The 21,459-nt window shown below is 49.3% G+C and overlaps 12 protein-coding genes across 12 annotated transcripts; 5 read left to right on the top strand and 7 right to left on the bottom strand.

Annotated features, from left to right (window-relative positions):
* Positions 1-120: 120 nt before the first annotated feature.
* On the bottom strand, positions 121-2,466 carry ATNIH1004_000880 (Gfo/Idh/MocA family protein; the record flags this gene model as incomplete). The annotated part of the gene is made up of 3 exons (XM_033565584.1): positions 121-411; positions 478-699; positions 1,447-2,466. 3 exons carry the CDS (start codon positions 2,464-2,466, stop codon positions 121-123), a joined length of 1,533 nt encoding a protein of 510 aa, XP_033431341.1.
* Positions 2,467-2,805: 339 nt separating this feature from the next.
* Positions 2,806-3,867, top strand: ATNIH1004_000881 (sugar phosphate isomerase/epimerase family protein; the record flags this gene model as incomplete). The annotated part of the gene is made up of 1 exon (XM_033565585.1): positions 2,806-3,867. The coding sequence occupies one exon, from the start codon at positions 2,806-2,808 to the stop codon at positions 3,865-3,867; it is 1,062 nt and encodes a 353-aa protein (XP_033431342.1).
* A 247-nt stretch (positions 3,868-4,114) lies between these two features.
* Positions 4,115-5,621, bottom strand: ATNIH1004_000882 (putative ethanolamine kinase; the record flags this gene model as incomplete). Its single annotated transcript, XM_033565586.1, has 5 exons — positions 4,115-4,286; positions 4,336-4,670; positions 4,727-5,193; positions 5,279-5,390; positions 5,451-5,621. 5 exons carry the CDS (start codon positions 5,619-5,621, stop codon positions 4,115-4,117), a joined length of 1,257 nt encoding a protein of 418 aa, XP_033431343.1.
* A 1,175-nt stretch (positions 5,622-6,796) lies between these two features.
* ATNIH1004_000883 (cysteine and histidine-rich domain-containing protein) lies at positions 6,797-7,941 on the bottom strand (the record flags this gene model as incomplete). Its single annotated transcript, XM_033565587.1, has 3 exons — positions 6,797-7,109; positions 7,193-7,721; positions 7,836-7,941. The coding sequence occupies 3 exons, from the start codon at positions 7,939-7,941 to the stop codon at positions 6,797-6,799; spliced, it is 948 nt and encodes a 315-aa protein (XP_033431344.1).
* Positions 7,942-8,219: 278 nt separating this feature from the next.
* On the top strand, positions 8,220-8,546 carry ATNIH1004_000884 (glutaredoxin family protein; the record flags this gene model as incomplete). Its single annotated transcript, XM_033565588.1, has 1 exon — positions 8,220-8,546. One exon carries the CDS (start codon positions 8,220-8,222, stop codon positions 8,544-8,546), a length of 327 nt encoding a protein of 108 aa, XP_033431345.1.
* A 123-nt stretch (positions 8,547-8,669) lies between these two features.
* On the bottom strand, positions 8,670-9,746 carry ATNIH1004_000885 (HpcH/HpaI aldolase family protein; the record flags this gene model as incomplete). Its single annotated transcript, XM_033565589.1, has 5 exons — positions 8,670-8,771; positions 8,846-9,067; positions 9,124-9,353; positions 9,440-9,532; positions 9,590-9,746. 5 exons carry the CDS (start codon positions 9,744-9,746, stop codon positions 8,670-8,672), a joined length of 804 nt encoding a protein of 267 aa, XP_033431346.1.
* A 340-nt stretch (positions 9,747-10,086) lies between these two features.
* On the bottom strand, positions 10,087-12,331 carry ATNIH1004_000886 (transcription factor domain-containing protein; the record flags this gene model as incomplete). Its single annotated transcript, XM_033565590.1, has 3 exons — positions 10,087-12,085; positions 12,135-12,201; positions 12,262-12,331. 3 exons carry the CDS (start codon positions 12,329-12,331, stop codon positions 10,087-10,089), a joined length of 2,136 nt encoding a protein of 711 aa, XP_033431347.1.
* Positions 12,332-13,276: 945 nt separating this feature from the next.
* On the top strand, positions 13,277-13,598 carry ATNIH1004_000887 (uncharacterized protein; the record flags this gene model as incomplete). Its single annotated transcript, XM_033565591.1, has 2 exons — positions 13,277-13,298; positions 13,360-13,598. The coding sequence occupies 2 exons, from the start codon at positions 13,277-13,279 to the stop codon at positions 13,596-13,598; spliced, it is 261 nt and encodes an 86-aa protein (XP_033431348.1).
* Positions 13,599-14,869: 1,271 nt separating this feature from the next.
* Positions 14,870-15,289, top strand: ATNIH1004_000888 (uncharacterized protein; the record flags this gene model as incomplete). The annotated part of the gene is made up of 1 exon (XM_033565592.1): positions 14,870-15,289. The coding sequence occupies one exon, from the start codon at positions 14,870-14,872 to the stop codon at positions 15,287-15,289; it is 420 nt and encodes a 139-aa protein (XP_033431349.1).
* A 590-nt stretch (positions 15,290-15,879) lies between these two features.
* ATNIH1004_000889 (uncharacterized protein) lies at positions 15,880-16,825 on the bottom strand (the record flags this gene model as incomplete). The annotated part of the gene is made up of 2 exons (XM_033565593.1): positions 15,880-16,604; positions 16,666-16,825. The coding sequence occupies 2 exons, from the start codon at positions 16,823-16,825 to the stop codon at positions 15,880-15,882; spliced, it is 885 nt and encodes a 294-aa protein (XP_033431350.1).
* Positions 16,826-17,990: 1,165 nt separating this feature from the next.
* Positions 17,991-19,088, bottom strand: erg27 (the record flags this gene model as incomplete). The annotated part of the gene is made up of 1 exon (XM_033565594.1): positions 17,991-19,088. One exon carries the CDS (start codon positions 19,086-19,088, stop codon positions 17,991-17,993), a length of 1,098 nt encoding a protein of 365 aa, XP_033431351.1.
* Positions 19,089-20,537: 1,449 nt separating this feature from the next.
* ATNIH1004_000891 (uncharacterized protein) lies at positions 20,538-20,801 on the top strand (the record flags this gene model as incomplete). The annotated part of the gene is made up of 1 exon (XM_033565595.1): positions 20,538-20,801. One exon carries the CDS (start codon positions 20,538-20,540, stop codon positions 20,799-20,801), a length of 264 nt encoding a protein of 87 aa, XP_033431352.1.
* Positions 20,802-21,459: the final 658 nt, after the last annotated feature.

Below are 21,459 nucleotides of genomic sequence, written 5' to 3' on the forward strand. Positions count from 1 at the left end.
TCTATCTACTAGTAGTATACCCTCCCCTAGAACACCCGTCGAGCCGTACGAAAAAAGCTAACAATCTGCACTTGCATCTCCAGGTTCTAGACTGTCCAGTATACCTCTGCATCTAACTGATCACTTGGATGTCGGATCACCCAGGAGACCGTCCAGAATTCGACTTGTTGGCCTTCTAGCCATCCAGATTGACATCAGGATCCGTTCTCCCAGACTGAACAACAGGACTTGAATATCCGCTCCTTCCATCCCATCACTCTGAGCAGTAGCTGAACGCAACATAGCAATCTTCGGCATGCCTCTCATCCGACTAGCAGCAGCAATATCCATAGCGAGTCCCATACGAACATCTTCAATCACCCTGATCTCCTCAATAATAATACCTGAGACAGAGGATATCGGATCAGACTCCTAAACAGAAGATATAGATGCCGCATTGACGAAGATAAACGGATTAGCCGCGTCAACTAAACTCACTCGAACGGTGAACGGTGTTTTCGTGTGCGAAGACACCACGGTGAGTCGTTCCTGTTTCGCATTGCTGGGAATAATAACCACCCAATCATGCTCCCACAGGGACTCAGGATTCAGGAATACCGTCCGAACTGGACTCGCTGCGCCCGCTACCCTAGCGATGCTATACTTCCCTGTTTCGGAGAATTTCCCATCAGGAGTGACTTGCATAGCCTCAACGAGGACCTTCAGTATTGGTATTGAATATCGTCACACCCACCTAACAAACTTCTTAATATCCATCTGATGAAACAGGTATAAGGTATGAGCAATATGAATATACTAAGGTCTGACCTGGAATAAGACCCACCAACCCCTCATCCACTGCAAATGGTCCCACTCCCAATGCTATATTCCACAGTTTTCGGACATATCGACAGTAGTCTCGTTCGGGTTAATCTGGACATAGGTGTAACCGACATCGACACCGACCGGACGGATCTGCGAACGACTGCGATCTTCGAGGTGGTGGAGGAAGCTCCGCCAATGCCGTTGAGCTTGAGTTTATCTGCATCGGCAGATCCAAGTATAGAGAGGAGAATCAGAGTCGAAGGGGATGCAGGGAAGAAGTGTGAGTGGATGAAGAGGCCTTTGGATATGCCAGAGCGCGTCCATATGGCTGGTAGGTTTTAGAGATGGGCATGATATTATACATTAGGAGGTTAAGTCGAGAATATTATTGTTTGTCTTTTGAGACGTTCTATGCGTCTATTATCTAATTTATACTCAGTATAAAGATCTGCAGATTCTTCATACGGAAGCTTCATTCGTAGACGTTACCACCTGCAGAACGAATGAGCGATCTGAGCAGGGTTTGACGTACCTTTCTACTTTAGATTAGGCAGGAAATATAGTCTCAATTCATAATATCTTAAATATCCATTCTATCTATAGATCTATAGATCTACCGTCTCCTTCCATAGCCTTTCTCACAGCCTCACAAGCCATCAATGCCCGAAGAGCATCCTCCCCCGAGCAACTGGGCTCCTCCCCCTGAATGACATCCACAAAATGTTTCAGCTGCAAATCAAACGACGTCTCCTCCTCTACCGCAAACCGATCCCTCGTCAGCGGTTGATTCCAACTCTTCTCCGTGCCATCGTAATTCCACCTAGTCATATCCGGCACACTCAGCGACGCTTCCGATCCAAACACGCGATAAAAGTCCGCCCCGCCATCCATTTTCGGAATCAACGGGTTCTCTCCGGTACCGGACTCGAAGTTATACGGCGACGGCGTGGCATCACATACGAGGAACGTGCCGACAACCCCGGAGGCAAATCGGATAATTATCGCAGCGCCTTCCTCAGCGTCATGTGACGGGTCCTGGCGTTGATGCAGGGTCTTTTCCGCGTGAATGCGCACAATCGGGCCGAATAGATAATGCAGGATATCTACATCGTGTACGAAATTAATCGGGATGACTCCCCCACCGGAGGACGAGGATCGCCTCCACGGAGCTGCGGCGAAGTAGTCGTCTGGTTTGAAGAGCGTCCAGAGTCCGTTGACGGCGATAATGCGTCCCAGACTACCTGAGTCGATGATCTCCTTGGTTTTCCGTACGTACGGGTTGAATCGACGATGGTGACCCACGAGGATACGGAGATGTCGATGTTCCTGCTGCGAGGCGAATTCAAGGAGGTCGCGTCCACTGGCGACGGTGTCGCTGATGGGTTTCTCGAGAAGAACGTGCATTCCGTGCGAGAGAAGTGAGCGGGTCACTGAGACATGTGTGTTGTTCGGCGTGCAGACGATGGCGGCGTCCGGGACCGGGATCGTCTGCAGCATGGCTTCGATGCTGGGGAAGTAGTTGGTTTGCAGTCGTTCAGCGATGGATTCAGCGCTTGGAGATGGGTCGATCAATGCGACCAGCGAGGTGTTGGCGTTGGAGAGGACGGATTGTGCATGACGAGGGCCGATGAGGCCAGCGCCGACGATGACAATGCGAATCATATTATAGATCGTATATATAGATATAAGTTGGGAACTGCTGGATCCAGGATAATCAGAATAGTAGTAGAATTCATTGACCTGTCCTAGTTTTACCTATAGATGTCGCATGCAGGGTTGGGTTAATCAGGATAATCAGACAAGATGATGAATCATATAATAATCGGGTAAATGCCGGGGAAGCGCTTAGCCGGAGGAAGTATACAAGATGCATCACATTTAGAGTAGCGGTGAGATCTCTTTATTCTTTTTATTTCACACTATCTCATTTCTTCATCTTGTACATATCTAGATTATACTATATGTACAGATAATATAGAAATGCATCTAGGAATCGCCTCCATGTCCCTCGGCCTCCCCGGCCTGCACCATCTTCCCGACAAACTGCACCAAGCAGCCCAACACAACTACCAAGGCATCGAGCTCTTCTTCTCCGACCTCGAACATCTCGCGACGACTTCTTTCTCAGGGGACCTTGTTGCGGCCGCGCACTCAGTCCATCGACTTTGCCACTCACTCAATCTCTCCATCATCTGTCTCCAACCCTTCCTCTTCTACGAAGGCCTTCTTGACCGCACCGAACACAGTCGACTCCTCTCACAAAAACTCCCTCAATGGTTCCAACTCGCTCATATTCTACATACAGATCTCATTCAGATCCCATCGAACTTCCTCCCCGTTGATCCCGGCACAGGTCATCCCCGAACCACAGGTGACCGCTCGCTTATTGTCTCCGATCTCCAGCGAATTGCGGACCTCGGACTGCAACAATCCCCTCCCATCCGGTTCGTGTACGAAGCCCTCGCATGGGCGAATCACATCGATACATGGGAAGAATGCTACGCCGTAGTTTTGGCCGTTGATCGACCGAATTTCGGAATCTGTCTGGACTCGTTTAATCTCGCTGCGCGAGTCTATGCAGATCCGACTACGGTGTCTGGGAAAACTCCCGACGCGGATGCAGCTCTCTCTGCTTCGCTAGCGCGTCTTCGTAAAACGGTGGATCCTAAAAGGGTGTTTTACGTCCAGATTGTGGACGGGGAACGACTTCAAGCTCCATTGACGGAGGACCATCCGTTTCATGTCCCTTGTCAACCGGCACGGATGAGCTGGTCGCGAAATGCGAGGCTGTTCGCTTTCGAGGAGGATAGAGGAGGGTATTTACCAGTTGTCGAGGTCGCCAGGTCGTTCTTTGATATTGGGTTCGATGGGTGGGTTTCGCTTGAGTTGTTCTCGAGGACTTTGGCGGATCCGGATAAGGATACCCCTAGGGTTCATGCGAGACGGGGATATGAGTCTTGGAGGAAATTGGTCGCTGCGTTGGATTTGAATACGTCGGAGAAGTTGGTGTCTGTGCCTGAATTAGAGTCCAAGTCGGCGTTGTCGGTGCAGCATCGGTTGTAGATCCTTCGGTCACAATGTATTCTTATCTACATATCTACTGTTATTAGTTCAGTTAGAAACTGTATTCATCTACTAAGATCAAACCAGCCTCAACAGTCGTTGAAGACATGACCGTCTATCCTACTGTACCCGTAACATGTCCTCGCCAGCAGTGTCCTCTCGCCAGGATATTGTTGAAACCCAGTCGAAGGAATCCAGAGCTATGCATGCGCCATCCATCTATATACACGACCCAATCCATCCCATCTTATGCTTCCTGCCATCGCCGCTCGCGCAGCGGCATCTCCTCACCCGCTTGCGCACGACTGCCGTCCGTTTCTCGTCGCCACGCATAGTATTCCCCCAGGCGCAATTCCGCATACGACGCATAGTCGAAGTCGATTTGTGAAATCTGCGCTTGAATCAGCGCCCACGTTCCCCTGCACATCGTTAGTTTTGGTTCTTCAGCAGAAGTAAGAATGATCATACCAGTATAAGCCAGGAATACCGCGGAATCGATCAACGTCCTGGTACAGCTGGTCGACTAATTCTTGCTGCGATGACTCGACGCCTCGGTGGTGCGTATAGCTCTTGACGTATTCCGTGAGAAACTGTCGTCGCACAGAACACGACGGCATCATATTATAGTCACAGTCATATCCGGCCCATTCCGCAAAGTGGTTGGCAATGTCGAATGCAGCTGGCGAGGGTGTAGCGTATTCGTAGTCAATAAAGTGGACGGTTTGCGCCTCGTCGGACGTCATGTCTGTCGACGGCACAGTAATAACATTGGCACAGAGAAGATCGCAGTGGGCAAACACCAACTATACGCCAATTAGTAGCCCCTCTTAAAAGGCACAGCGACAAGGCGTCTACGTACCCCGTTCTCACCAAGACCTTTCCCATCGTCGAATTCCCCCACAACCCGTTCAAACTCCTTTTGCAGACTCAGTCGCCGCTGTCGTTGCTCCTCTGTTGTAGTGGGGAGAGCTCGAATCCATTTCTGCAGCACTGTCCACAGGTTGGGTCCCGGCTGTCTCGGATCGATAGGAGATAAATCATCCGCCTGCTTGGACTGCGCGACATCTACTTGGTGCATCTTGGGCACGTGGTCTCTGGGGAACTCAACTGAGACTGCAGAAGCAGCTGGAGCTCCCCCGATCGGGAGAACTGCATGCCATTGTGCAAGTCGTCGGGCAACCCCCCGCCAGATAGGGGCCTTCACAAGGTCCTCGTAGGTGGCCGGTCGACCACGAATGAACCGGTATAGGAGGCCATTCTGGAACCGAGCCAACAGAGGAGGGGCTAGGCCATGGCTGGCAAGAAGGGCGTGGGACTTCGTTTCTCCTATAGATATAGCACATCTACTCAGCAAGGTCGCAATGGGCAAGGAGGAAGGACGGTACGAGTTCCCGCATTGGGTATGGCATACTTTCACGGTCTATGAGGATCTCTGTATGGTTACCGTACGCTCTCATCAGTACTGCTTCGTGGTCTATTTGCTCCTCGGTCAAGCCGGGCTTCCGATTGATGACCTTGAGGAGCTACTCAAGACGTTAGTCTGCAGGGACGAGGGTGGCCAGCTAGACAGGGTCTCCACGCACAGTGTTGGTAATCCCGTCTGTGAACCGCACGAACTCGATCTTGTTCTCTGGGCCTTCCCAGTGGGGGTTCAACGTTAAGACCAGCCTCAACGCCGAAGCTTGCGAATCTGCATGATTGTAGGACAGCGCGATGTACCGCAACGAGTCGGACGCTTCATGTGCCGAACCCATGGTGAATAGTGAGTATGTATGGTTGTTAATATGTAGAGGTAGTAAACAATAATTTTTTGCGACAACTACCGCGGTCACGTCAAAGGTTAGTTTAACAGACATGAAAGGGGTGCATTCTCATACAAGCAAAGAATGCGCCCAACGGGGGACAGTCGGGAGGACCTTGGAAAACACACACTTTTTACAGCAAACCTGCAGAGACGAATTGGCCGGCAATCGAATCTCTGACTAAGGGGAGGAAATATGAAGTAGGAAGAAAAACCACAGAGGAGGAAAAGAGGGGACGATGTCCCTGGATGGTCTCGTGCACTACGTGGCCGTGATTGGAAGAAGGCAACGTGAAGCCCCTCCCACACCTTCCCTTCCTTGGTTGCAGTACAGCCTGAGGCATGAGCCCTGCTCTCCTGCTGGGGTAACACCAACACCGGTCAGAACTTAATTATGCCTGCATACAGGGCAGCAGATAGAATTATCCAGAGCTACCAAGCTGCAAATACACTATCGAGACCAGATATCGCGTTATGCTGCACAACTCTTACATTAACATGGCTACTAGTTGGAAATATACTGTCTAACCGGTTTAGGCCTCGTCGCCCAACATTAGCATGTGATTCCCAACCATGTGATGATCACGCTAGTCTGTATATAGAGATTACGTGATCATTATCACCTGATCAGGACAGCCCCAACCCTAAGCAGTACTTCTCTCGTTAGTCACTAGTCCCAAATACCACTAGCGCTCCACTTCCGCCGCAGTACAAAAGCCCGTCAATCGCTGCCATTTCTTCCACTTCTTTTCTTTTCTTCTTCATCATCAGTAGCGGTTTACATTGACCATATGTAAATCTTACCGCGGCTCCGTCAAAGTACGGCTCGCTGAGGGCTATCCTGCGTGGGATTTTTTCTCCATGGGTTTCCTTCCGTTCCCAGCCTCGGAGAACAATTGCGTCTTCCTTTTTCCCTTACAATATATGGCTGGGCTAGGGCTTCATTTCGAAAGAAAAGATCCCCATGCGCTTTAGCTGTGGAGGAGGCGTGAAATTCCTTCATCCTATCTGCATTATGATTGCGGTGGATTGATTTGTTTATCCTTGCTTTATTGGAGTAGAGCCAGCTATTCTGGTCCATTTCCAAGTAGATTTTAACGCATTAACATGTCATTTTTATCATTAAATTTAAGCCCTCCCTGCGCTTCCGACTTGAATCCGCTCTCCTGTCCATCTATCGTTGCTGCGCAGCACCGGCCAGCTGGTTCCATCGGCTTTGGCCAGGGTCAGCTCCAGCTTTGTGCCCAGCACGCGGAATTGGGACTTAGCCGGGTCGATCGGCGCGAACAGCTGATAGGTATCGGTGAACCGCTTGTTATCGGTGGTGGGCAGATCCAGGTCAATAGATGTGGAAGAGAACTCGACTTTGGCTTTCGACTTGTCAATCTTCTTCAAGTACAGAGAGACATTGACCGAGGACGTCGTTTGGTAGAAATCATTCCTGTTCCAAGGTCAGCTCCGTCTTGTGCCATATCACATATATCCAATCCTCGTCTTATAAGCGGACGACATCATATCACCCACCTGATCGAGTCCACCTTCTCCTCGCCCGCAGGCTTTCCCTGTCCCACAAACAAATGCTTCGTTTTTTCTTTGCATCCTTGAATCTTGAGGAACTCATCAAACTCCAGCACCCGCTTCTTGCAGCAAGACCACCCCTTGCTGCCCTCGTGGAAGATTGGATGACCCGGGTGATAGACACATTTCTCCTCCTCCCGCGGCTTAGACGCATCGTAGCTTGCATTGCACCCTTTCCGCCTGCACGTAGCATTGGCCGGGATATCCAGAGATGGATCATCTGAGAGATCCTCCTCGGGGGCGGGGGACGGCGCACTCGACGGCGGGGGAATAGCGGGCGAATGTACCGGTCTCGGCGGGGCAGGAACTGGCACTGCAGTTGGAACTGCTCCGGACAGCTCCGGAGCTGCAGCTGCAGGCTCTTTTACAGGCTCTACCGGGGTATCATCCACCGTAGAGTGTTTGCCCGTGGTGCAAGGCGGGATGTCAAGGAATTCGTCGAAGGTGAGGACGCGGGGTTTGCAACATTTCCAGCCTAATCGCGAAGATGATTAGTTAGAACCTCTCATCTGGATAGCCAAGGAAATTTGATGTGCAAGTAGATCAGTTCGGTTTGGTTAGGTTCTAGCCCCAAGGTCCTTGAACATACCTTTTTGCCCCTCGTGGAACACCGGCGGCCCAGGATGATAGACGCAGGGCTCTTCGGGGTCAGTGAACTGCTTCCCACACCCTTTATGCACACACTTGGACGACATCCTGGGATGAGGAGAGACGTGAAACCAAACTTATAGAAATAAGGATCAATCTTAATATATAGGAAAAGAACCAACACAGCTTGAAGCGGGGAAGTCTCAGAGCAGAAAAAGCACTTTTGTCACAACAGCAGAAATACTGCCGGCTATCGACCCAAACAGGTTTAGTCCGGGGAAGCTCGAAGGTTCCATCAGTCCACCACTCTTCGTAGATGCAGTGGAATCATACATCATCTTGATTCCTGCCCTCAATTAAGATCGCCATATCCTCCCTATCCAGCATGTTTCCTACCCTCCGTCTCGCTAAGGCGGCTCGCGTCACGCTCTTCACCCGCGCCGGCTGTGGTCTCTGCGACACCGCCAAACATAACGTGATGCAGCTGCAAAAGCGACGGCCCTTCGAGTACACAGAATTGGACATTATGGTTGCAGAGAACAAGTCCTGGAAGGATGTCTACGAATTCGACGTACCGGTCTTACACGTACAATCCGTCCAGGGTCAGCAGGCAGGGACTGGGGGGGCCTTGTCTGATCCTAAGAAACTATTTCACCGATTCAGCGAACAGGAGGTTGAGAATCTGGTGGACGAAGCAGAGAAGGCTTCTTGATGGCAATAATGCATACATTCCAGGTATACTAGGGACGGTCTACTACAGAGGGGAAGGATGAATCGGTAATTGAACGCTATAGACGCATGCAGTACATGTAAGAGTATCTGAGGTTATAACACATTAGTATGTGGGAACTGCAGCATCAGTCTTGGAGCCCTTGGCGGTCTCCAATTCATTGGAGAGGAAAGTAGGCAGGGCAACGGCATCAGCGACCACTGAGATCTAACTCGGACATTAGCTATACACTTCTCTGCAGAACCAGAAGAAAGAATAGGAAGAGGAGGAATAAGGCGTACCATATGGAACCCCTGTTCCGCATACTTCTTCGCAGTCTCTCCACCGACACAGTAAATACCCACTCTCTTGCCATTGGCGATGGCCGCTTGGCGAATACGCTCAATCGCAGTATTTAAATCATCATGGAATGCACCCATGACGGGACGACCGATGTTATTTCCTAGATCCCAGGGTCCGATGAACAAGACATCGATACCGGGAACTTTGGCAATCTCCTCGACCTAGTTCATAGACATTAGCAGGAAGTTGGCTACCATCCAGCTACAGCCAAACCTACATTCTCAAGTGCCTCCTTGGTCTCGATTTGCACAATGGTGACCAGCGAGTCATTCGCTTGCTGCAAATACTCCAACTGGGAGACACCGCCGGTCGAGCCCATCGCAAACGGACTCCCGAATCCCCTACGACCAACTGGGGGGAACTTGGCCGACTCGACCAGTTTCCGGGCATCATCCGCCGTATACAGCAGAGGGACGACGATTCCGTGCGCACCAGCATCCAAAGCCCCTGGTATTGTTAGTTCCATCCATTCTCGTATCGATCCCTTTCATTAGACAAGTAGATAGAGTAAAAGAAATAAAGTAAATACATACTCTTCACCATCCACCCCTCATTCGCCGCAATCCGCACAATCGGACTCGTTCCTGTCGCCGCAATCGCTGCGACCGCCTCATGCATCTGCCAATCTGCCATCCCTTGTCAGCACCCTCCCCTCCCATCAAACCAAGTAACGAAGCTCGTACCGGCGATATTCCCATGCTCTGTATCCACACAGATCCAGTCATATCCTGTTCGAGCCATGAACCTGGCATGGTTGGCGCCTGGGAGCATCTGCCAGGCGCCGAAGGATAAACCTCGCTGGGTGCTGAGGGCTTTCTGGATACGGTTTGCGGCTTGCATGGAGGAGGGAGCGAGAGGATAGGATGCAATACAGTAGAGAAAGATCAGGAGAATATAGAAAAGAGAAGAGAGACAACCGAAAAGAAGTGACAGGGGGGAGGAAATATGGTGAGGACAAGAAATCTCGTGGAACAATAACCCGAGTCACAGGCTGATTGCGGGGTGAGTTGAGGGGGGCTGACTCTAGGCGCGTCGGACCGACTCCGAAGGTGTAGCCGATCTATAGATATTTGTGATCGAGTATACGACAGCATTGCAATTCCATTGTCATTATACATCCAATACCGTACATCAGCATTGTAGAGGGAATCCATCACATAGTAAACCAACCACGAAAATATTATTCGGTCCCTGAATCCAAATCAATGGGTAAACTCCCCATCCAGCTAAAAAACTCAAGTCGACTCACGTCACCCTGGGAATTTCGGTCACGACATTTTGGATCAGGTAGGTATATGCGCATACGCTTAAGAAGTCGGCCCGGGTGATGGTCTCCAAAAACTGCGGCTTCGTCCGATCCCTCGACTATGCCGGAAAGGTTCTCTAGGGTGCGTCGACACCGCTGCGCAATATCATAGATTTGGCCACTGAGCTGCATACTCTGGTATCTTTCTAGAAGCATGAGGACGCGACTGAGGGACATTTCCATTTCCACCAGGTCCGGTTGGCCATGGGAGGTACTGGATTTAAACGGACAGGACTGGGCAGCCAAAAAGACCGTTCCACAGATGTATAGATAATCCACGCTCTCCCAGGATGGGGAAAAGAGCTCTTTCTCATGTTCGAATATATCAAGAAGCTCCAGAGCAGCCATTATGCATTTGAGAGACGAGACCCGCACCGTGCTGAGAGCAAGCGGTAAGTCGGGGGAAGACTCGTTGATTGTAATGTGAGGGCTGTCACCAGACCGGCAGCTACATTTCACACACGCTCCTAAACCCAGGATCAACAGGGGTCTATGGAGTCGCAGACGGACATACAGGTAGCGTGCGCGCAGAAGGTTCCGTTGGCGACGAATGATCGGATCTTCTTGTTGCGTGTTGGGCTTGGGCTTCTGTAGAAATGACGGAATAGACGTCTGCCATTGGTACAGATAGCTGTCCATCTGCATCAGAGGCTTGAAATCTAGAGCAAGAACTTTCTTCGCAGCACAGCTGTCCTGGCGCATTCGGGTTTCGTCCTCCCAAGCAAGAAGATCTTCAACCTGGCTGTAGAGTCTGGCACAGGCCGTCAAGAACTCAATCAAGGATGGGCGTTCGACATCCGCCGACGACGTCTGCTCAGAGATGGCATCCACGTAATCAGTGTCCAGATGGGTAGGCAATGGCACCCGAAGTGGCTGAGATGTCTGCGGCGGCAGGCCCATCTGCAATGCAAGCATCCGCTCCAGAATCATGGCGCTGTGCCAGAGTCTCCGGGAAAGTTCACGATCCCTCCTCCGACTAGCATCTCGACTTTCAGTTCTAGATTGTAGTCCAAGGGCCTGTGCGTACCGTATTGCCAAGCCAATAAATATCCAGGCCAGATGTGGCTTCCCGCTGGTATATAAGTACTGGGTCTGTAAGATGTAGGACTGAACCTGTTGTGCAGGACTTCCGTGGTCGTCTAAGTCTCGAGACAGTGATCGACCGTGGTCAAATAAAGACTTGACACCAGCCTCATCGATCTTCCCAGTGGTCAGCGCTGACAGGCTGAACATTGTAAACAGGACCCCGAGAAATGGAGAGGAGCCTGTAGCCATCCTCTGTCCCGACCTGACCATAGCGTACAACGCGCGGAACTCCGACAGGTCCAAAATTGGCAAGTAGGCATACTCCCGCGTCAGGTAGTCGGCCATGAGGCGGTCCGCCTCTTCTGGGGACAGGCGTACAGAGAACCCCTGACTCCTTGAATCGTCAATGGCAGGCAGCTGAATCTCAACCGAGCCTATGCTTTGTTGTGTAGGGGCCGCATTTACAGTGGTCGTATTTGCAATTGTGTCTTCTTCCTTCATTCGATCTATCCGGGCAGTCACTTCCCTCTCTAACCCCATTAGCTGAGGCAGCTGAGGGTCCCGGTACCCTGAAGACTCGGGTAGACCGCGGGACATAATCGCGGTATGGAAACTCTGGTCTGAGGCGACGGAGCAAACCTCGATTGCATCATCTTGATGATCACCGTGCAGCGCAATGTTGGGGAGTTTCTCCTCCCTTACCCGGAACGGGCCATCAACAGCATTAGACTCTGCACTCTGCTGGGAAAACCAGGGTGGGCTGGATTCTAGAGCAGATGACCTATCTGAATCTATGACGACCATTGGAATAGGTACGGAGTGACGCGTTTTCACGCGCTTTGCACTCCTGTGCTTACATGAGCATCTCGATCATTTGCAGCCTCAGCGACACGTACCTCTGAGGGAGGCTGGTCCTATAGGAACACACAGTGGGTTTGATTGCTCTAGCACATGTTCCGCATACTACAGGTAGATATTAGTTCTGGGGCAGTTGTAGCGGTATTCATGGAGGCGTAGCAGTACCGGGTCGTTGGCGATCGCAACGTCTCTTCTTGATGCGGCAGGCATTACAAGGCGGGCCGAACAGGCTCATTTTGGGGGTCCAGCACCAACCACAAATTAGACCATGCGGGCCGGAGTTGCCTTTTACTGATCTAGCTGGGTAGGGGGTGGGAAAAGATGCTTCGAACGGGTTGATGATGATGGCTAAAGATGGAGATGGGAAGGGATGGAACTAGCTAGATGTGGGCGGTGGGTGGTCCGTGCTCCGCATATCACTCCTATATAATCAAGATACTGGCTCTTTTTATTCAGATAGAACTATATATTTATTTTGCATAGAGATGATTTGTTAAGTATTTCTTTCTTATAATAACTTATTCCAATGATCCCTATGACGATATGTATGGGAACGCTTGTTGGGGGAGATAGGGGAGGGGGTGAAAGAAATAATAACAAATGTGTTGGTTGTCTCTGCGCTAGTAGAGATAAAAAGGTATTAAATAACAAGGCAAATGATCTGTCGATCAGTCTCATCTAGCGCCCTATAGTAGCAAAGGCCTTAGTCTGAGCTCCATACTGGGTTCAGCCCATGACAACAAATAATAAATAAAGAAAAAAAGAAAAAAAGAACAATAAGAAAATACACTTAAACATAATTCACTAACATAACTACAGTGTGCTATGGTTACGGATATATTCTTTTAATCTTTATATTCCAATAAACAATACAAGTTAATATCATAACCACTTTCTGTTTATTCCCACTCTTCTATATTTCTCATACATAGAATAAACATTTCTTCACTGTTCACGGAGACAGGCATTTCACGGGCCCTCTTCAGCAAAACATATTACAAACATCATGGCAAACCATCTAGTTATTCTATTTACTTAGAACAAAGGATACAGTATATCCATCTGAAGAACACAACTCCTCATCTCTTCCCCCAGTCATCAGCCCAATTAATCCAATAAATCAATCAGATAGAGACCTGTATTACGTATCTCCTACTGTCCAGCCCTACGACTCTTCGACATGGATCCCGGCCTCAACCTCAGTAGGTCGAGTATCTCTCATTCCACCCATTCCTTCTGTGTCCAAAACACTCACAAGACCAGTCTCCGACCCTACCAACTCCATCGAAGACCTCCAAGCCACGGAATGGTTCAACGCCGCCGTTCACATTATCCTCACTGGCAAGAAAACCGAGCTGCAACACCGTCAGACCGTGCGCGAAATGAAAGAAATGGCCGAGTCGCTAGACATGCAGGCGCCGTTTTCGTCAACCATCATGGAGGTTTCCGCTCTATTGAGGGATAATCAGCAGGATGCTCTGGGAGGGCGTTTGTGGAGGTAACGCTGCGGAGTGTGATTGAGGAATTGGTGAGGTAAATAACAATAAGATATTATTGATATCGATTGGTGGGTGAGATGAGATATGGGATATGGCATGGTATGATTTGTGGTTAGTTGAGCACAGGAGTTTTATGTTCTATTATAAGTCTAGATATGGCTTATATTCTTAGTATATTAATGAGTGGGTGTACTGTATAAATCGCCATTTGCCTCACTGCTTGGACTCGGATAAGTCTGGACTTGGACCTGAAAATCTGAATGAGCTTGTCACAGCCAAGTATCAGAGCCAGGACTGAACCATAAACTATCGACTCCAAGTCAATAATCTGTATCTTCCCCTCCCCCGAACTGAGTTGTATCGGGTTATAAGGCGCAAGGCGTAAGGCTGGCCTGTTATTACCTAAACTGGCCGTCCAGATAGACCGGGACTGCACTCAGTCTAAAGACTTCAGACCCTGTGAACGCAATATTGGGCAGATTCAGATTTATTATCCTCTCACTTCTTTCTAATACGTAAATCTGTTCTCTATAACTGATCCAGATAAAAGCACACCTCTCACTCTCCAGTGACGACCTGACAACCTCTCTCTCCTTCCATACATATACTCTATTTAAAATTAAAGTATACTCATCCGATCTGTATATCTAACCCATACATGCGCCGATCACCAACATCCTCGTCCACCTTATCGTCTCCATCATCATCTCGTTGACCCTCTACTCGAACTGTTCTCAAACCACCCAACGCTCCTTCGCCTGGATCCGAGTCACCTATAAATCCCACTCCACTCGACTCCCCAGCCCCAACGATGTGTGTCCTGTGCTGACCGAATCCGGCCCCCACCCCCGGCTCTGGTAGTCTTTCACGTCGGAACCGACGGGGATACCGCATGGCTATCGAATATGAAATCACGCTATCATCTCTGCATGTACGAAGTTGAGTAAACCACAAACAACAACAACAACAATAACAACAATAACAATCCGCGTGGAACGGAACGCGCAATAAACGAACAACAACCCCGCACTATCTCCACGTCCCCGCCAACCGCGGCCACGGAACTATCAGCTATCTGACCTTTCTAATTATCCGATATTCGGCTAGTACCGAATAGGAAAGTAGACACTATTCTTGAAAAGGTGCTTAAATGATTGCTTTAGATGGTTACTTATTATATTAATCAACATATGATCATTCTTGTGATTATTATTATGGATCATTAGGTTGCTTCTTCTGCTAGGTGTAGGGGAGTTCGTTTTTACCCCTCTTTTATGACCTTGTTTACGTCACTATTACCACCAACTTATCTGACACTAATCGACAACTACGACCGGATCCCCGTGGCAGGGGCGGTATTCATCCACGGATCGCGTCGGGCATGGCACAATGACGACCCAAGCTACGACAATGCGGCGCTGCTTCTGGCGCTGGATATCCCCTCTGTGATGTTGTGCAGCGGATACCATAATCTGCGCTGCGATTGGAGTCTACTAAGCACGTGTGCGCCGTCGGCGGGACCCCAGGGAAGTATTGAGAATACCGCGCAGGCGGTGCTGCAGCTGAGGAGTCTGCGGGCGGTGTCAGATCGGGCGTTGCCAGGGGCGTTGCAGGAGTTGTTGCCGCTGGGGTGGGAGATGGGTTGGGAAGAATGGATACGCTGCGGGCGCAGTGCTGTGCGCAGTTTGTGGTGAGTAGGGAGAGTATCTGGCGACATGGGAGGGAGGAGTATGTTGCGTTGAGGCAGTGGTTGTTGGATGGGTTGGATGGATGGCGCAGGACGACGCCGAGAGATGATCGTGTTAGGCTCCTGTCGTACGTGTGGCATATTTTGTTTCTGAGGCAGGAGGACCCCGGGTTGGATTTGGAGCAGATGAATCGTATGGCTTGGCCATCGGCGGACGAGTGTTATTGTCGTCTGTATGCCAGTGTGGGCTGAAATATCCCAATCGTGGCGGTTGTATGGGACAGTATTCCCTGCCGAAACATTCGCGATTGCCAGACGATTGGGCCGAGACGCATTCCTAGTGGATCTGTGGATGTATACAGTGGTAGAGAAGCGTGTATATAGTCAGAACAAACATTATAATAGTACTTTAGAGAGCACTGTACAGCCAGGAAAGCCGCCAGTGCGACCCGGATCAAGACCTTCCAGTATATCACCTCCGCAATCGTAAAACATAGCCACGACCGTATCAACAACCCCCATAACAGGTACATACAAAATCCAATATTACTGCACAGAACTACAATCCAGCCCGATCTCATCGGAAATGTAGCGCAGCTAAAACCACATAACTCCCGCCACCAAGGCGATTACAATAGCCATGCAACTCCCCCGCGTGTGCTCCGAATGTTGACCAAACCCGGTGTTTTTGGACTGTCCCGCAGTTGTTACAGCGGAGTTTGGCGAGCGAGTTAGTAGAGACGCGCTGGGACCAACGCTGCTGTCATTCGCCAGCAAATCGGGGGAGACAGCTTCTGGGGAGGGCTGGTTGGGGAGCAAAGAGTGAAAGGCCGTAGAATTATGAGAGGCTGATTGGGAAAATCTGGTGATTTTCTCCCTCAACGCATACTGTGTGATTATGTGTAAGTAGTCGTTCCCTGACTGGCAGACCTGCTGCCATAATCTCGGGAGGTGCTTTTCGCTGCCAGTATACATGGGAAAGAGCGAGGTGTTGAGGAAAGACGGCATTCGATTTGAGGGACACGTTGCGAAGGATGCGCTCCCCGTTGAATTTCGCGGATCCTTAAGGCTGCCTAGTTGTTTGATAAATGCTTTAAGTGCACGAGTCCCTCGTGTAAAATTTGGCGATCCCCCAACGTATGGAATCCAATCAGTATAAACCGAGGCTGTCTCAAAGGAGCTCCGGGAAGGTGTGTCCAGTACAGCACGTCGCGGACGGGGTTTTTGAGAGGAGCCATCGATCATCCACGACTGACACTGGGCATCTGTCCTCCGTAACCTCGACCACAGACCGATCGAATCATCTTTAACGTGTGGAACTTCTGCAATCGCCAATTTGTCAGTATATTATTTCGAGCACAAAAAATAGATAGTATGACGCACGCCAAACTTCCCGTCGCTGATAACCGATATACCCCACGTGCAGGCTGTATAAATCCCAGTCCCACTCCTTCGCAAGAGACGGTACGAAACTGAGCAGCGAGAAAACCAAAAGAACAAGAAACGGGATAGCGCCAGATTTATGGATCCCCGACCGACGCATCATCCACAGTCGTAGACCTCTGCCCAAGACCAATGCACAAAAGATCAAAGGTGATAGCTTGCTCTGGGGATGCAGGGAGCAGGCGAATTCATAGCTTCATGGCTAGACAAGGTGTAAGGCAGAAAAATATAGGGAGTACGGAGTAATAGAACAAAACACAATGTGGGATAAGGTAATCTGCATGCACCGTACGTATTCCGTACAGCCTCGTGCGGTTGGTTTCTGGGGCAGTCAGCGACCGTTGATCGGCTTTTTTTTTCTTTTTTTTTTAACCTTTCTCTCTCTCTCTTTCTCTTGTTACAGGCGGTAAGTGACAAAAAAAAAAAAAGAAATAACAAAAGCCCAAGTCCAGAAGGAGCGCCCGAAACCAGCAACCAGAGGTGGAGAGACGATCCAGAGGAAGGGCCCGATTTTTGTAGAGGACGAGAATATCTCGAGTGTTGTGGGTGCGAGGATGGATCAGCGTGGAATGACGTAAAAGATGAGACGCAGCAACGTAACTATCAAGTCCCAAGCGGATATTGCCAAGTCGAGGGAACAAGCAACAGCCAAGCAGTGAAGAGATGAAATATCGGTCGAATCAGTTGAGGAAGCACTCTCCAGATGCGTGCATGCATGCACGATGGATTAATGCGAACTAGTTGGTTAGTAGCTCATTAGTGGAGGGTCAGTCTAGTAATGATAATGAAGTGATTGATTATTCGTGCGAAAGATTTCGATAAGTTTTTTCTTTTTTCTTTTTTTTTTTTTTTTTTGGAGGGGAGGGTGCTGTTGCCTGGCGTCTCAGGCAGCAAGATAACATTCTCGCAAATTGCACATGAGATTGTTATGAAATTATATTTTTAGCACATCCTCATAGTCGTTTTAAGATCTCGAAGAATATAATATTAGTACAGAAATAATGGCTCACAAAAAAATTGTAATAAATATTAGAAATGCGAGTAAGAATGTCAATGTTCATCCTGAAGAAGCTCTGCAAATTGTCCAGCATACAGTCTTCTACTTCGGTCATTAATCCATACGGGGAAGGGCTCGCGCGAGGAAATGATATTATGCGATTGCAAGAATCAAAATACAGGAAGATCCATAGGTAACACCAGCTAATGCGGATCTCGTCACTCATATGTATATACATTCGTCGATCGCATCGGTCGTAAAATCAGATTCAAATGGGATTCATCATGTTCGGATCAGGTACGGCAGGAGGCAATTCACTGCTGCTCTTTTGTCGCTCCGACTTCTTACCGGGCGGCGTCCGACTATCACCGCTTCGCGAACTCTCGCCCCGGAGTGTCCCCGATGGCGTTGTGCTACTCCCTGCGCTGCTCGTTTTGCCGCCCCGTTTGACCATCTTCCCCAGGATCCCCACAATCTCCGCGGCATCCTCAAAGCTTTCATCGTCCATGCCTTCTTGCGCGTTATACACGTCGGCAATGGCTTGCTTGGCCAGTCGTCGACAGGCATTCGAATCATGCAGGCAATCATACAGATAAGCGGCGTACTCGAGCTTGATGGAGAGGCGCAACGGGTGAGATCCAGGAAGAAACCGCTCAGCTAAGAGTGCGGCGTGATTAAAGCATGCTGTAGCCGTGGGTATGTAGTCAAGAGCGGGCAGCAGAAATGAGGATGCTGACCGAGGCGGTTGGACGGGTGCTAGACCAGGGGGAGCCCGCGTAACTTTGTCGTGAGCTGCATCTTTCATCTTCAGGGCAGAAGTTTCGGAAATGGATATTATATCTATCTTCGATTTGAATGAAAACCTCGGGTTTGTTTCTTTCGTAGGCGACTCTGGATCAGAAGTCCCATTCCGCACGCCAGGGTTCTTCTGAAGGTCCACGATTCCTGGAGAGTGGATTGCCGGCTGATTGTGAAACAAGACAAATATGTGGTAGAACGAGGCCCGGAGTTTGTATGCCAGGATCTTCAATTCCATTAATCCCTCGATGAAGGGGAGGACAAATTCCTCCAGGACTAGAAGTCCCTCGCGGGATAGCCATATGATGTGGTGATACAATTGAAGGGACTTGGTTTCTCGAGTGGGATCTAGGCGCCGTAACCGTCGTGCACGAAGAAGTTTTTTGGAGAGCATAACCGATAAACCTAATATCCTGTATAGCGTTGCAGATAGGATGGGGTATTGCAGGCTTGTCAAGGCCGCGAAGTTGCCCAGGGCTTTCTGGTCTACTTCGGAGGAAGCCATCCACAAAACAAGGGATTCGGTGTCTATGATAGGGCAATTGCCATTGGAATTAGCCAACTCCATTATCAATTGAGGCTTGATGTATAAATGCCAAAACAGAAAAAGAAAGAAAGAAAAAAAGATATTCTGGCCAGCATGTGGGATCAATTCGTTCTGAACCAGGCAACAAATCTTTTAATAGAGACCAAATGCCCGCGATGAACCACATCTAAGGCACAGCAGATGACGAGACAGGCTGGGCGCCAAAGACTCCATTATCTTACCTCGGAAGCGCGCAAACGTATAGCAAGACAAGATACAACTGATCTTCAAACACTGCAGTGACCCATGCCCAATGCAAGCGCGTAAAAAGTAATTCGCCCTCTTTTGGCTAGCTCGTCTTCAACGCTGGTAATGCACAGGTCGCCTCCGTCGTTTGGCTTCCTTTCTTCTTTTCCCTGTTTTATTATATACTGCTTTCAAATCAAACCGAGGGACCAAAAAGCAATCTGCCAACAGACAAATCCAATGGGTTGAAATAACGAAGCTCACCAATTCCAACCAATACACGGGATATATTACATATGTGAGGTCCTGTCTTTCCCATCAATTGAACTGCAAATACTTTGGTGTACAGTGCACAGTCCGAAGGTAGGCGCGCATAAAAAAAGAAAGAAAAATAGACGAAAGGAAAACTCCGTTTCAGAACCTCAACGTATCACTGCCACAATTGTTTTAACGATGTGCGGAAGGAATCTAGTAATCGAAGCAACCAACTGATAGGCCAGCAAAGACTAGTAATGCAAGGCACACAAAAAGAAGTAGTCAATGATAGATTGGTGAAGGGTACAAAGCTCGTGATTGTGAAGCAGGCAATTCTGATGCATCGCGTGCAGCTGGAGTAGCAAGGCGATATTCTGCTTCTTTGGCCGCCAATAAATCAAGTGCAGTTAATGGCAATTGGTAGTATCACGATCGAGGGTCATTACTCTGGGTATTTCCACGGTGGAAACCAGGGTTAACCCAGGAAGCGATATCGGCCACGATTGACCCGACCCGAGGTGAACGATCGCTGCTGCTGTGCTCCTGGGGGATAGTAATAATAGTAGCGGCAGCAGGAGTGAGAACAGATGATGCAAGGGAAATTTGTCTGTTCGAACGGGATTTCCCCTGGCGCCAAAAAGTGGAAGGCCCCTGGGGTAGAATGTGGTCCTAATTAAAGTGATCTGAGGGCCGGCATCTCCTCAATATTACATGTGGGATTGGATCTCTGCTTAATGAGTTAGTTCATGCCGGTCAGACTGCCCTTTTTTATTTTTATTTTTATTTTTATTTTTATTTTTTTTTTTATTTTTTTTTTTTTTTTGACATCAGGCAGGAACAGCAGCGATAAACCCCCAGATCTAGATCATCATCATAAATAGAAATAGTTACAGTGAACCATAAGGGGGAAAAAAGTAAAGAAAGTGGCAATGTCCAGCTATGAGGCGGAAGGACAGCGCATCGATTAGGTCAATACGTGTCAAGGCCCTAATGCTGATTTTCGCAACCTTGCAGCTTTTGATCCAGACGAATGATAAGAAGGGGATAGCAGAGTGGATCGCCTGTCACCAGCCTCCTATTTGGCAGGAATCCGTAACATTTGGGCTCAAGAACAGTAACAGTTCCGTGCCTGACCCAGCCCGCAATTTGACACCGTCGAAGTCACTAAACCAGAAGGGTTTGGAGCTCAGCGTCCCCGCGCTTCTTAAGCATGGGGATGTCGGCACGAATTCGCTAGGCCGCACGCAACGCTGACAGCTGGCAGGTATTGCCAACGTGGCACAAGAGAAATGAGCCTAACCAGTGAGACGGAAGAATTGGCGAATCATACAACAAGCTATAGGGATTATTCTGATCATATCAGTGCCTACCGTGACGGCGTACTGCTTCTGCTCGAATGGGACAGCTTCGTCGGTGCATGTTGCAGTCAAGAAAACAGAGCGGCAGCTGTCCACCGCCTTCTCGATGTTTCCTGCTTACATACACCACGCGTAGACTCAGGTGCATGATGCGGTGTGTATGTGCAGGATATTTCTATTCTACTCCGTACTATGTTTCATTTTCTGGCTTAGAGACATCTGAAACAGATGCGGTATGGATCAATTCTAGCAGGTTCTCCTTGGCTGATGGCCCCTGCGATCCCTGGCGTTCACCGCTAGAATGATGTCCAATGTACTCGGAGAAAACCCGTCCCCTTGCGGATCGCAGGAGGGGTACGCAGACAGTGCCTGGTGCTAATGAACGGGACAAATCTACTAAGTACTAGGTCATGATTGTGAGCTACTGGATAAGGTATAGTGTTCCTATTTGGAAAAGCGCTTGGTCCCTTACAACTCGGCATCAGGTGGTATATAAAGTATAAAGCTTCCACTCTGCCCACTCAAGGTAGCGAGCGACCAACTTTTGTCGCCGT

The sequence above is a fragment of the Aspergillus tanneri genome (assembly GCF_003426965.1).
Source record: "Aspergillus tanneri strain NIH1004 chromosome Unknown AapTan_2_pilon_pilon_pilon, whole genome shotgun sequence".
In the NCBI taxonomy this organism is placed as follows: domain Eukaryota; kingdom Fungi; phylum Ascomycota; class Eurotiomycetes; order Eurotiales; family Aspergillaceae; genus Aspergillus; species Aspergillus tanneri.